General features: G+C 38.6%; 1 protein-coding gene across 3 annotated transcripts; it reads right to left on the bottom strand.

Moving 5' to 3' along the window:
* Positions 1 to 3,958: 3,958 nt before the first annotated feature.
* LOC148413225 (protein tyrosine phosphatase type IVA 2-like) lies at positions 3,959 to 14,104 on the bottom strand. 3 transcript variants are annotated; one of them, XM_088433404.1, is made up of 9 exons: positions 13,839 to 14,104; positions 13,409 to 13,529; positions 13,005 to 13,132; positions 12,782 to 12,933; positions 12,575 to 12,626; positions 12,396 to 12,488; positions 10,921 to 11,051; positions 10,540 to 10,614; positions 3,959 to 7,620 (listed from the first exon to the last, which is right to left on the bottom strand). In XM_088433404.1, exons 4-9 carry the CDS (start codon positions 12,808 to 12,810, stop codon positions 7,509 to 7,511), a joined length of 492 nt encoding a protein of 163 aa, XP_088289530.1. In that variant the 5' UTR covers positions 12,811 to 12,933; positions 13,005 to 13,132; positions 13,409 to 13,529; positions 13,839 to 14,104; the 3' UTR covers positions 3,959 to 7,508. The 3 variants fall into 3 exon arrangements, with proteins under 3 accessions (XP_088289530.1, XP_088289529.1, XP_088289527.1); XM_088433403.1 differs by having other exon boundaries at positions 12,575 to 12,950; positions 13,839 to 14,102; XM_088433401.1 differs by having other exon boundaries at positions 12,575 to 12,933; positions 13,839 to 14,100.
* Positions 14,105 to 14,445: the final 341 nt, after the last annotated feature.

Below are 14,445 nucleotides of genomic sequence, written 5' to 3'. Positions count from 1 at the left end.
AACTTTGTGCAATGATAGCAATGCAGTTTGGGATAAGCATGTCAGCTGCATTTATACGGACACCACTACTACATGAATTGATAAAATTAGAAAATAACTTGGGAGCTTCTTTGACAGTTGTGTAAAATGTAAATAAAAACAAAATATAACGAAAATCCTTCTTAACCCATATTCAATTGATTACACTACAAAAACAACATATTTGATGTTCAAACTGAAAAACGTAATTGTTTTTCCGCAAACAATAATTGACTTAGAATTCCATGACTGCGACACATCCAGAAGAAGTTGGGAAAAGCGGCAAAAAAATACTGAGGAAGCTGAGAAAAGCTCATCAAACACCTATTTGGAACATCCCACATGTGATTAGGCTAATTGGGAACAGGTGAGTACCATGATTGGGTATAAAAGGAGCCTCCCTCAACATGCGTAGTCATTCACAAGCAAAGATGGAGCGAGGTTCATCACTTTGTCCACAACTGCGTGAGAAAATGGTTGAACAGTTTAACAACATTTCCAAAAGTAAAATTGCAAGGAATTTAGGGATTTCAACATCCACAGTCCATAATATCATCAAAAGGTTCAGCGAATTTGGTGAAAGTATTGCACGTCAGCGCCACGGCCGGAAACCAAGACTGAATGACCGTGACCTTCGATCCCTCAGATGGCATTGCCTTAAAAACCGGCATGAGTGTGTAAAGGAGATCACCAAATGAGCTCAGGAAAGCTTCAGAAAACCACTGTCAGTAAATATAGTTCGTCACTACATCAGTAAGTGTGGGTTAAAACTCTACCATGCAAAGCTAAAGCCGTTTATGAACAACACCCAGAAACGCGGCCAAGTTCTCTGAGCCCGAGCTCATGTAAAATGGACTTATGCACAATGGAAAAGTGTTTTGTGGTCTGATGAGTCCACTTTTCCAATCGGTTTTCGAAACACTATATGTCATTTCCGGACCAAAGAGGAAGCAGACCATCTGTTATCAATGCAAAGTTAAAAAAAAACAGCATCTGTGATGGTATGGGAGTGCATTAGTTCACATGGCATGGGTGACTTACATTTTTGTGAAGGCAATACGTATATGCTGAAAAGTACATACAGATTTTGGTGCTGCTGTCCAAGCAACGTCTTTTTCATGGACTCCTCTGCTTATTTCAGCAAGATAATGCCAAGGAATATTCTGCATGTGTTACAACAGCGTGGCTTCGAAGTAAAAGAGTCCAGGTTCTCCCCTGGCCTGCTTGCTTTCATCCATTGAAAATGGCAAAAAACAATTAAGTTTATCAGTTTGAACATTAATTATGTTGTCTTTGTAACGTATTCAATATGGGTTGAGCAGGATTTTCAAATTGTTGTATTTTGTTTTTTACATTTTACACAATTTCCCAACTTCAAACAAATACGGTTTATACTTGCTCAGCTACCAGAAAGCAATTTCTTTATGTAAACCATTAAAAAAAAAAAACAAAGAAACAAAAACAAGTTAACACAAAAATATCTCCAACACTTAATTTTGAACATTACTTTTAACTTAAGGTTTGCAAAATAATCCCACTGGGCAAGACTGTGTACAGGTCTTGTACACAGTACAAGACTGTGTATGCATTTTGGTTCACGAAACCGTGACTCGGTGAGGCAGCGCAAACAAAGACATCCCCTTTAACGGTGGCTATGTTATGGCTGTGAATGACATGTAGTGAATTGAACTCGGGCAGTTTGTTTGCTCAACTGGACGTAACTCTCCACTGCTTTGTGGTAAAGTCATTATAGTCACATTGTTTGTAAAGTGATTTCAGTTTAAAGTGGGGAAAAAATGCAGCAGCTCTGCAGACAACCATAAAAGCCCTTTGGCTAGGCTTTCTGTCAGGTAAAGAGCTGTGTCAGACTAACAGACATGTGACGGAATGGCTATCCCTACGATTACAACGACGTATGAAAAACACACTTCTGACCTTCTTAATCAGTCTTTTTTTAACCAGTCCATCCATCGACAGGCTCCTGTTTTGCCGATGGACTGACAGTCTTTAGGTGCTGACGGGCTGGGCTGCCTGTCTTTCAAAACAGGGTCCTACATTCATGCCTATGTGGACCATGCTCCTGTGAGTGCCGTGTTGTGGTGGGGTGGCCCTGTGCACTCATTTGTAATTAACATCTTGTTATTCATATTAGCACCTCTTTACTGTATTAAGATGTAAATAGTGTGCAGTACCTTTTTTTTGATGGGATTGATTTGATGTCTTATTAAAGGCATAATGTTTCTGTGTTTTCTTTTTAAAAATCCACTGTAGATGTAATTCATATGCAAATACAGTCGGCCCCTGGTTTACGAACACTCTCTTTTACGAACATTTCGACTTACGAGCGTCGACCGTGGAGTTTTTTGTCCCCCACTTATGCACAAATCTTCCGTCTTACGAACAATACTGACATGCCGGCCATTGTATTCGTACATTTATTTTCGCCTTGCTACGTCAACTAATTCAGAAATTGACGCTCATCACAGCAACGTTGAACGCTATTGCTCTTACAATGTCACAGTCACTATCTCAGTCACGGTGTCAGTCACGGAGTCAGTCACGGAGATGCTATTGGCCGGCGTCATGTCAATCACATAAATGCCGATATTCTATTGGCCGAACGCCTTTATCTAGCTTGATAGCACAGCTGGTTGGGATGGAAGGAAGGAGAGAAAATGAGTGAAAAACGTAAGGAAGGAATGTTGTGAAGACTTTGCAAACTTTATCTGTTAGACATGGCTTCTAAAACTGCGAGTGGCAGTAAAGGAAGAAGTAAGAGGATGATGACAATAGAAACCAAGCAGGAGATAATAAAAAAAAAAATAACGGAAGGAAGGAATGTTGTGAAGACTTTGCAAACTTTATCTGTTAGACATGGCTTCTAAAATTGCAAGTGGCGGTAAAGGAAGAAGTAAGAGAATGATGACAATAGAAACCAAGCAGGAGATAATGAAAAAAAAAAAAAATACGAAGGAGGCGCACGCATGGTTAACCTTGCTCGTGAGTATGGCCGTAACTGCTCGGCAATCTTCTAAGGGCAAGACTTTCCTTGCCGGGGGACGGACCTCGATCGACAACAAAATTGAGAGGCTTCTTCTATTATGGATTAAAGAGAAGGAAATCGCCGGTGATATGTTGTAGTTTGAGAAAAGTTCCCGTTTAAGAAAATAAATCAATAAATTCTGCGGGTTGGTCTCCTCTCCCCTCCGCCTCCACCCAGCTCAAGTCCCGTCGCCCCAAAGGTAAATGTCATTTTTCCTTTGTATATGTTATTTAATTTAACTGTACAGTAGATTATGTTACTCATTTTTAATGAGTGTATAAAGTCGTGATGTTTTTACCTAAGGTTTTTGCGCGCGTTGCACGCATTCACTAATTAACATAGGTTTGGATTGCCCGTCATACGAGCAGTTCAAGTTACGAGCGTAGCCGCTGAACGGATTAAGTTCGTAACACGGGGGCCCACTGTAAATATATTGTATCACGTCAACAAGTGTTTAAATACATAATCAGAGGTCTAGTAATCTCTAATTATATTACATAGGGAGCATAGGGAGCTCAGATGGAGGTTGTCATGTTTCTTTCAGCAAAGGAAAGCGGAAGCTGAACACTTACGAACTTAAATCAAATTGGGTTTTGAATGGCAGTTTGAATCTTGCGCGCAGCCAAGTAAGTTTCTAGTTTGTATGCCAATCGCAAATAACAATAGAGAAAAGGAAAAAGCAGGTTTGAATGCCAATTGCAAATAAGGAGGAGTCGAAGGGTGCATTCTGCTCCACGCAGCACACAAGTAAGTATAAACAGGGCCAGACAGTCGTTGTGGGAATTAGGATGACTTTGGGAGTTAGGAGAAGGTGCTGTTTTTGTTGTACAAGGTTTTTGCCCAATGCCAGTGAAATTGACATATCATTGCAGAACTGATAAACATTGATTTCCCATATTTGTCTTATGGAAGAGTATTTTTTTTCTCGTCTTTAATGAGTTGTATAAGTAGTGCGCACAACAGACTACGTTCACATTTACTTGAACTATCAGCAGACATTTCACACAGAAAATGAAGTAAGTACAAACAGATAAAAAGGAAGCACAAGTTGGAAAAAGTGGTGCTCTATTGGGTAATAAACAAGGACAAATGCTTGCATCTTGTAACCATGCACAACAGTGCATCCAGGACAATTAGTTAGCATACTCATGATCAACTGTTAACAGTTTAGAATGGATAATAGTGATGTAATACCACACTCCATGTTGACGGAACATGGTTTCATATTAGAGAAATTAAGAAAAAAGGGCCAACATATCAACCCGTGATTTTGTCTTACAGATAAGCTACAAAATAGTTAACAATGTGCCATGTAACAGAATTTACCACCTTCCTGATTTTAGTTTTTGCAATTTCAAATGTTTCAAGAGCTAAAAGCCAATTTAAATGATCTCACAAATACAACCTAATTAAAATGCAGTTTCTAGATAGCTTTTAGTTCTTAAGAGGGGGAAAAAAACAAATCTGTGAATCTGGCCGTATGTGTCAGGCTGACTTGTGATATACAAAAAATAGAAAGCTGGCAAAAACTAATTTCACAGCACTTAAGATGCAAACACTGACCACTGGCAAAGTATTGCAATATAAATTTTAAATTTCTTCTACTAGTAAAAAAAAAAAAAAAAAAAAAAAAAAAAAACTATCGTAATACAAATAGTGGGTACATTTGAATTTTTTATACAACATTTGCTTATACATTACAAAACTGAAAATCATTTTTTTAATTCGTAGTGCATTCTAGACACAGGCCAAAGAGTAGGGATTAGAATGGCAAAAACACAAAACATCCATCGGAATTGTGAAAGTGGAATTACAAACGTGGAAAATTAAAAAGAAAAAAACAACAACAAAAAGCTTTACTTGATCGTGCCATGTTTTTGCTGCTTACTTAGAAAAGACAGCTGTTGAATAAAAATAAATAAATAATTGGATGCAAATACCATCAGGTTTCTCACTGACTTTCAGAACCACTACCATTTACAAATTTGTAATGTTGAACACCAGGTGGAAAGCTCTTGTTAAATTCTAATGAGGTCATTTATTGTTTATACGTATACTTTAAGTTGAGAAAAAAGGAACGAGAGAAATTAATATTGAAGCTTAAACTCGTATCTTATAGAGAGGCAAATATTTGCCAACAGAGTTCATTTTGGCTTTCATTGTAGTTTGTAAAAATGTGAGAACACTTGCAAACACTTGTCATAATACCTTTTCTTGTTGAAATGAAATTTTGAACACTAGATGAGTCATCCGTTTTTTTTTTTTCTTCAATCTGACAGATGCTTTGTTTTTGACAGTAAAGAGATTTGGGGTACAGATCAAATAATGATTATGGAACAAAAGTTGAACATTTCAGGTTTGATCTCATGGTAGTTACTGAATAAATAATTAAAAATAATAATAAAGGGAGGACAAGTGGAAGGTCACCAGACCTTAACCCAAGAGAGCATGCAATCACCAGACCTTAACCCAAGAGAGCATGCATGCTACGTCTTGAGCAGACTAAAGGGAGATCTCACCAGTCTGATGGGTCACAGTTATTAAGCAGTTATTGAAAGTAAGGGTTACGCCACCAAATATTAAATGTGAATTTAATAAAGATGCTCCATTCTGAGTTAGCATAGCTAGATGTAAAACTATAGAAGAAGAAAAAAAAACAAAGAAGAAACCTGAAGACAGGCAGCTAATATAAACATTTAACTTTATGGAGCATTTTAGAGTATATTAAATTATATGAGGAACGTAAATAATTTGCATATCTTTAGACAGGAAACTCCTACTAAATTACGCTTAGGATGGAGTCCAGTCCCCGACTTTAAGCAACATTTGTCAGATACGATGACAAATCATACAGTGTCCACTTTTGCAAACATTCACCACATAGAGAGACGGTAATCTCTGGCGTCTGAAAAAAGAAAACCGCAAGATAAAATGAGACCATTTTGGTAAAAATGATTATTTTCCTCCTGATTTTATCCAAACCTAGGACAACAAACACTAATTACAAGGTCAGCCTGTACACCTACTTTAGGCACACTCTGTTTAACTCATCTCACTGTCAAGATATTGACGTGAGTTGAGACTTCGGTGATTCAGGGCTATGCAAATAAAATTTGATTGAATTTTAAACAAGTGACAGTCTCATTTGGTGTGGAAAAATGTCGAGCAAATCGGATGCTGTCATAAAAACAAATGTGTATTAAGTTAGTTACTAGTTAATCAAGTTTACAGTAACATATTTTCACTTATTTTTTTGTCTGTTTTCTCTCAATATTCTGAACCTACTTCAGAAGCGAATGCACTTAATGCTGACAAATGTAATGATTAGAACTTCATGATGAGGTGTCAAACAAGAAATAACAAACTCACAAAATTCTTACACCCAAACACGAATTTTTTCCACTTCAATACTAAGAACGAAAAAACGAAAAATAAAGATCGAGACATGGCTGCTCAGGTAACGTGGGTGCGTATTTAGTTTGCACGGGTGGTGTGGAGGCAGTACAAGAGCCTTCCTCGTTGCTCTGACGTTTTAGTGTCTCTCGCAAGTCCTTTACCTGCTCAGGCAGGGCCGGTGATGGGAGCAAAGCAATGAGCAGAGTTCTCAGAGATGTGTTAAGAAAGGAAATAAGAATTTTGGGGTGGGTAGGGTGAGTAATTAACATTATAAAAGTAATAAGCTTCCAAATGTAGAATTTCCAAGAAAAAAATATTATTAATTTGACTTGATAAGCGCATGTAATGACCATTTAAAGTTTTGCCTTGTCTGCTGACTCAACTCAACCAGAAACAACCCGGAGTACCTTCAGTAGAAGAGTCCAATGTTGCATTGGCCCGTGAGCAATTGAAGTTAAAAGTTCATGTTGGTTACATTCTTCAAAGCGACTGTCTCATTCGCTGCCATTTCTTGCCACAAGGCTAAATGATCAACCAGCCTGTCTAAAAAAGGATCCTGCTCCTTTTTCTGGCATACAAGGACAGCACATGGCTTCTTTGCCATTGCAACACAACTGTTCACAATACTCTAAGCGTCCTATAGTTCCTGCCCGAGAAGATCTCCATAACACTCCTAATTAAATATATATATATATATATATATATATATATATATATATTTTTTTTTTATTTTTTTTTTCTATTGTAGCTGTGGATGAAAATAGCTGCGGAAAACCTAAGAAGAATCCTTCTACGAATGAATGAATGCATTGCAAAAATGGCTGGAAAATTTGTGTTTCGGATCACTTCGAAGAGGAAAACTTATGATCTCATAAATAAGAGGTAAAAAGACTTCTAGACACTACAAAGTGGAATTGCTACTTGGATAATCTTGAATAAATAACAGGTACCTCCATTTATTTAAGAAAATAATACCATCAAAACATGCTATTACCATATATGACACTGTAATGAAGACTAAGGAGGGAGGCTGTGCACACTGATTCGATTCCTACTGTATTATACAACTCTGTCCATTGGCGTCTTTGGAGCGCAAGCACAATTTGGGTTTGTAGTTTTCAAGGAAAAGCAGCTGCTTTGAGTTGAATGCTCCACGGCGCTTCCTAAAAGAAAAAAAGAAAGAAAAGAAAAAAAAATCAAGACAAAGAAGAAAAGCGATGTCAACAAACCCATCCTTAGGCATAGGGATGGGAATTGATAATTATTCTGATTCCACTCTCAATTTTGTTTAACAATTCGATGATCAATTCTTTTATTATGAAGAAAATAAGAGAATAAACGGCTATCCACATTGTTTCATGTATTTTGACTTAGAGTAGCCCACCAATGTTGATTGGTTAAGCTTGTCTTCTATATTAATGGATAATTGGGCTCAAAAACATCTGCCCTATCTGCCAGATGGGCAGTCTGGCCCTGATTGTGTCTGTAAACACGATACATGCTCAAAAGTAACATGCACTTACAAACCCAAAAGTGGGATCTTAAGAGTCAATTCTTGGTTGAGAACTTTTGGCAACTCTTTAAAATATATTGTATATAACGGCGATGAGTGAAACACCTGGTAAGGAAAACAAATAAGCAACTTTAACATTCTTTTAATTAACCTACAATTGAACTAATTTATCAGCAAAATTCAGGGTTATGTACTGTGGCAAATGGTTGCTTTTACGATAAACTTAGCTACTAGAGGGAGATTACAGCCTTACTATCCTGCAAACGCCCTGATCTTTCTGTCCAGCTCAAAAAGAAAATAATAATAATGGTGAAAACAGCCATGAAAGTCTTTGGAAGTAAAGACTCTCCATCATTACAGAGGATATTTTAGAAATCTGTGCTCAGTCTGGCAAAAAGAATCCTGGCTGCTCCTGAACATATTTTATACTCTGAATATCTGATCTTACACTCAATGTGTTGTTGCAAAAGCAACCAATTTAAATGATCTCCCTGCTTTGATTGTTTTACGAAACGCTGCTATGCTGATGTTTTTTTTAAATGCATTCTTTTAAATGTATGTCTGTTTTAACTCTGTTGTGGTCAAAGCACCTGTGCCAAAGACACATTTTCCCCTGGGGACAATAAAGTTAATGTTATCTCGGAAACTAAGCAGGGTCGGGCCTGGTTAGTACCGTGATTTCCACACTATAAGACGCACCTGATTATAAGGCGCACCATCAATGAACGGCCGAGTTTCTAAAAAATAAAAAAGTCATATATAAGGTGCACCGGATTATAAGGCGCACATAGAGTTGGAACCATAGCACTGGCTGGGGTTGCATTATGCATCCGCTAGCTAGAGTTGCGTTATGCAGCCACTAGATGGTGCTTCACTAAAGGGAATGTATTAGAAACAATCAGCAAAGTCATCAAACTTTATTTATAGAATACAAACTTTATTCATACAAGACAAGCGTTGTATGGATATTATACTAAGGAATATTTGTTATAAGAAAAATTCAGATAAAACAGAGAATGCGTTATTGGTATTTGCTATTTAACTACTAAACAGGAGCCACAGAGCACAGAATAGATACAGAGCAAGCCATGCACTCGTGAATGCGCGGCACCGCAATCCTTTTGATTTTCCCCTCGGGATACACTATATATTTTTGACCCACTATTTCGATATGGAGCACAAAGAAGTTATGAATAAATGAATGTCAGGAAAATCTGACAAACATGCAATGGTATGAGTGAGGAGCCAAGCGCAGGTGAACACGTGGCGCCGCCGTATTTTCTTTTTCCTTGGCATGCATTACATATTTTTGACCTGCTATTCTGATATGGAGCGCCAAGAACTTAGAAATAAATGAAAGTCTGGAAAATTTAAACGACAAACATGAAACGGTATGAGTGAAGAATCAAGCGCAGGTGAATGCGCGATGCCGCCATCTTTTTAATTTTCCCTCAGCATGCGTGACATATTTTTGACCTACTATTCCAATGCCGAGCAGCAAGAAGTTACGAATAAACGAAAGACAGGGAAATTGAAAAGACAAGCATGAGTGTGGGGCCACACACTCAGTGTCCTCAAAAAAAAAAAAAAAAAAAAAAAAAAAAATCGGGTTGGGCCTGCAAATCAAGTTAATTAATCGGGCTGGGCCGAGTCGGGCTTTAATACCCTGGGGCCAGGTCGGTTTGAACTGGACTTTTTAGGCATAAACTATAGTTTATGCGGTCAGCACATATGATCCATATATAAGGCGCACAGTCAGCTTTAAAAAAATAATTTAAAAAAAGGCTTTGGGCGCGCCTTATAGTACGAAAAATATGGTACTTGAATTGGAGACCACATGGGAATACCAGGTTCTGTAAACTTTAAGGTCGAGCCCCACCTTACGTCTTTCAGGACTACGTTCTGCAGGGACCAGGCCTCAGGCGCATTGGACCAACCACCCAATGGCCTTAAATCCCCGAATGGTTAGGGAAACAGAGTTAGAAGCAACAACTACTATCTCTGCCTTCTGTCTGGGTCATTTTACTTTTCCATGTATTTGTGAAAGGCGAGGCCATAGCAAGCACTTAAGACTTTCTCTCACTGTGGCCACCAAAATCAAATGAAAGAGAAGATTTTCCTTTCACATTAGCAGTTAGTAAGACAGCGTTCTACAAGGCGAAACAAGTTACCAGTTGCAGCTTGGTCAAGCACTCAGGTGACAGCATAAACGAGACAGCAAGCAATGTGTGTGCATGCATATCAACTTTGCAAGTTGCCCTGCTTTCAACCACCCTTATAAAGTTTGACCAAACCTTCAGGGGTTTGTGCCGCGAGAAGCCATGCTGTGCTACTATTGTGTCACTACGCATCTTGTGATGTCATGCACATGATGATGACATACGTCCCAGCTAATATTGACAACAATAATTAGCAAAAACGGCAAAGGTTACCAAGGAATTGAAAGACTGAGAGACGATTCTCAACAAGAATTGACTTGATGCTCATCTTAACTGTGCCTGCTGGATACTGTGATGGTTGTAAAGTACAAACTACCAAAAAATGTGGCATTAGGTACTGGTGTACTCACAGTCTTATGAAGTGAACAGCATCTTCATACGCCAGCCCACACTCAATAAGAGCAATGGCAACCAGCACTGGGGCTCTGCAGACAAAAAGTCAATTCCAACATCCAAAAATCAATTTGAAAAAACTTGGAACATGCTTAGTGTAGTGTCTATCATCAGTCATTCACACAAGTGGTCCCCAACAAAGTGTTTACATATTTTATTTTCGAAGTAAACAATTGGCAATTAAAAGCTGCTTTTTAATGTTTACTTCGACTGTCCATTCATATTCATATTTACATTGGTCTGATGTGAAATTTTAAAGCGAGAAGATAATGTAAACAAGCAAAAATGCATACGCATAGGAGCAAATATTGTGAATCATGCATCCAAGGTCACCATACCTTCCCAGTCCAGCAACGCAATGCACAGCCACACAGCTGCCAGGGTCCTCTCGAAACTTGGATTGCAAAAGACTTAGCCAATCTTCAACAACTTGATCCGGGGGAGCAGAGCCATCTTCAAATGGCATATCCTGGAGAAAAAAATTGCAGTTTGCAGGCCAAATAAAATTATGTATACAGTGCCTTGTGAAAGCAGTGGCCTTAATTCTACTTTCCGTCCGTCACTGATCAATCGGTGTTGAAAGAAAAAATGTAAAGTAAAAATGCGGACGATGACGTTGTGAGTTAGCAGCTAGCTAGGTGTTAGCCTGCATACTACTTAGGTCCCCAATTATAACTGGCGTAGGATCGCCGAGAAGGCTGGTGGGGTTTCAAGAGAAGGCAATGCAAATGTATTTATATAGTGCATTTAATACACAAGAAAATTTAAAGCAGTTTTCAAGGTTGAAAGTTCGACGGTCTATATAAACTCATCTAACTTTGTAACATGTTCTCTCTCCTGCCATGCTCTGTGCCTGTGTGTGTATGCGTGGGACCACTGCCATACATAACTTTGACTACTGATTGGTTCACTGTGCATGAACCGCAGCCAATCAGATGCTGCTATGGGCAGGTCAGTGCTAAAGCAAAGCTCCATTACAGACAGTCAGGGGAGTGCATAATGAGAGGCATCCTGACAAAAGTTTATCGTCCAAAAGATTAATACAAAAGGCTGATACTGAATTGCACAAATTTGGCAAATATTGGCAACAATAATTGGCCCGAGCGATAATAGGTCTATCTCTAATGGAATACAGTAGAACTCCTTTACAACAAAATCATGATTGCAGCCAGAAATTTTTCACATTTGGGGACTTTTCACAAGAGCAAACCTATGTCTCGGATGTAAACATGGATGTAGGTGTTGTGCAATCTACAATCTGACTGAAGTGAAAAACAAAACCATCCAACAATTGAAAACAATACAAAAAATATCACCAAATCTACCATAACCATTCATTTTCATACTAATATTAATTTTTTGCATAATGTCTTCCACTTTGCTCATCCATCTTTTGTACTTTTAACCTGTCTACAAGTGTTAAGCTTAGTATCAAGCTTGTCACACTCCGCGAGCTACATGCGGCTCCACGTGTCAAAATTACATTATTTCGGCAACCATGCCCCTCCGCGCAGAGCCCGCGAGAGACAGATTTTACGCAATGAGTATCTTACGGAAAACATTTGACCGAATTCTTATCTCCTTTATTTGGGGTAACAAGGTTCCTGGCATTTCGAAGGTGCATTTCCAAACCCCCCCCCCCCCATCAGAAGGTTGCCTCAAGATCAAGGACAAAAGTATGAACTGTTAAACTAAAACATTTCCAAAACATTATTTCGGGTGCAGCCCACGCAGCCTGATACCAGTTGATCCACGGACCGGTACCAGTCCGCAGACTTGTGGATGGGGACCGCTTGTCTAACGTATCACTCACCAGAACTTGAATGCCTTCATGTTCCACTGGTGCCTTGTCATAAGTAGGAGCACAAACTCTTACCAGGGTGCTCGCTCTGTGCGCCTTTAAATCCTTCGGATAAACATATGCATATCACAATGTTACAAAAACTTTTCAAATATTCATTTGAAAGCTATCAAAAAAAAAAAGTATCCAACCTCTATGAACCTTCCAAGTTGTGCATTTGTGGGGTTGTGCGTGATGAGGAACCTTAAACAATCGTAAGAGATTTCCACAGGGGCAAGTCGATTCATTTTCACACCGATACAAGTGTGATACTTAGCAGAGAATAGCAAAGGTTTTGTGTAATACAGGAAGTAATGAAAAATGGGAAAATGAGAAGAATGAACAAAGATCAATCCTGCCTTCCTTTAGAAAATGTCAAGCCATCCATGGAAGTAAATCAACTCAAAGAGTTGAATGGAAACGTGGATATGATGTTGGGACCACAAACAAACAAAGCCTCTGCTGTTCCCCAAGATTCCTTCATGTGGTTTAACAGTATGGCAGGTAAGACCTACAAAGACAAAGACACTGTATGGTAGATGTAAATGCTGTAGGATTGTTATTGTTTATACACTTGTGTACCTATGTTTCAGTGAATGGCAGTATTTTGGTCTCTGTGGTATCTGTGATTCACTTGTCCACAATGAGCAGAAGGTGCTGGGCTTGGCAGAACTCCCTTTCACACCTTGCAACTGCCATACATGAGCAGCCTGGGAAAAGAAACAATTACAACATGGAAAGTTATGTTTTTTGATTTACTGACTTGTGACTGAGGATATTTGCAACTAACCTCCATAGGGTGACAGATACTTTTGCATTATTCTTTTAATGTTGCTGTAAACACATCTGTGATTTTATTTTGTTCTGATACTTGCATTGCTAAAACATTTTTACCGTCAAGCAGAAGGGGGAAATTGTTCATTTTTGTGGATTCATTACTGACAATGAAATTAAGAGATTAAAGAGGTTAAATAAAACATACTCACAGTGATTTGAGCTGAGGAGACAGTTCATTGAGCAGACAGAGTACAATGTGACGGGTGCTAGAATCACCATTTATGAAAGATGCTGTTTTGGCGGACACCGGCCTGCTAGCTTGATGCTACGCTGTGCAACAGAAAACATTAGGCTTGCTAAGAGCGAGTTACGGAAAAATATATGTAACACTTTATTTAACACAACAACGAAATCATTTTAATGAATAGTGATATGTATTGTCACCCTTTTGTTTCTTATTTGATTTAAATTACAAAAACCACGCTTTGCAAAAACAAACCAATCAGTTGATGACAAGTGATATTGAAAAATTAAAGCTGTCGTGGTTTGAGGTACATGGTTTGGTATCATCGCTAGAGTCAATAAAACATGCCAAGAAGATAACTTATAATAAATAAGGTACTATAGCACTCAAGTTACCTGATTAACTAAGCGCTTGGCGTGATCATAAACAACGACGTTCCATTCAAAAACATTACATGTAACACAAAACGAAAACGCTTAATTGAAATATATTTACAACAAATTCAGCGCAAGGAGGCCCTGAAAAGACGATTATAAAACGCAGGTAAATACAACCAGGTTCGAAAAACCACAGCGGTCAAGCCGTCCTCCACTAGAAAAGACGAAGCCAAAGCAGCCGCCACTAATTCATTTCATCCTAGGCATTACGGTAGAGGGCCGCCGACAAGTGGGAGACGTCACCTTCGAAATAAAAAACGGAATGGCCGCGCAAACGATTATATTAAGTGAGCTTACTTTCATAACGCAGCAAGTTAACTCATGAAAAAAGAAGGTTCATTTCATTCTTGAAATTGATTTAAAATAGTTCATTTCTACTCAGCATACTGCATATAACCGCCAGTATACTTTTTATTTGTCATTATTTAGAAGAATCCCATTAATTTCACAACATTGGGCCATTTTAGGAGGGCCCTATCACCCCAGATGTCCCCCAAGCCAGGTCCCATCCAACTCTGATTTTGTCTATGAAAATCAATGTCCTTGAAAACACCATCTCTAACTG

Source organism: Hippichthys cyanospilos, chromosome 14, assembly GCF_059441005.1.
Source record: "Hippichthys cyanospilos isolate Australia breed blue-spotted pipefish chromosome 14, RoL_Hcya_1.0, whole genome shotgun sequence".
NCBI lineage: Eukaryota > Metazoa > Chordata > Actinopteri > Syngnathiformes > Syngnathidae > Hippichthys > Hippichthys cyanospilos.
Note: the sequence above shows the minus strand (reverse complement) of the source record. Positions and strands in the feature narration are given on the sequence as shown.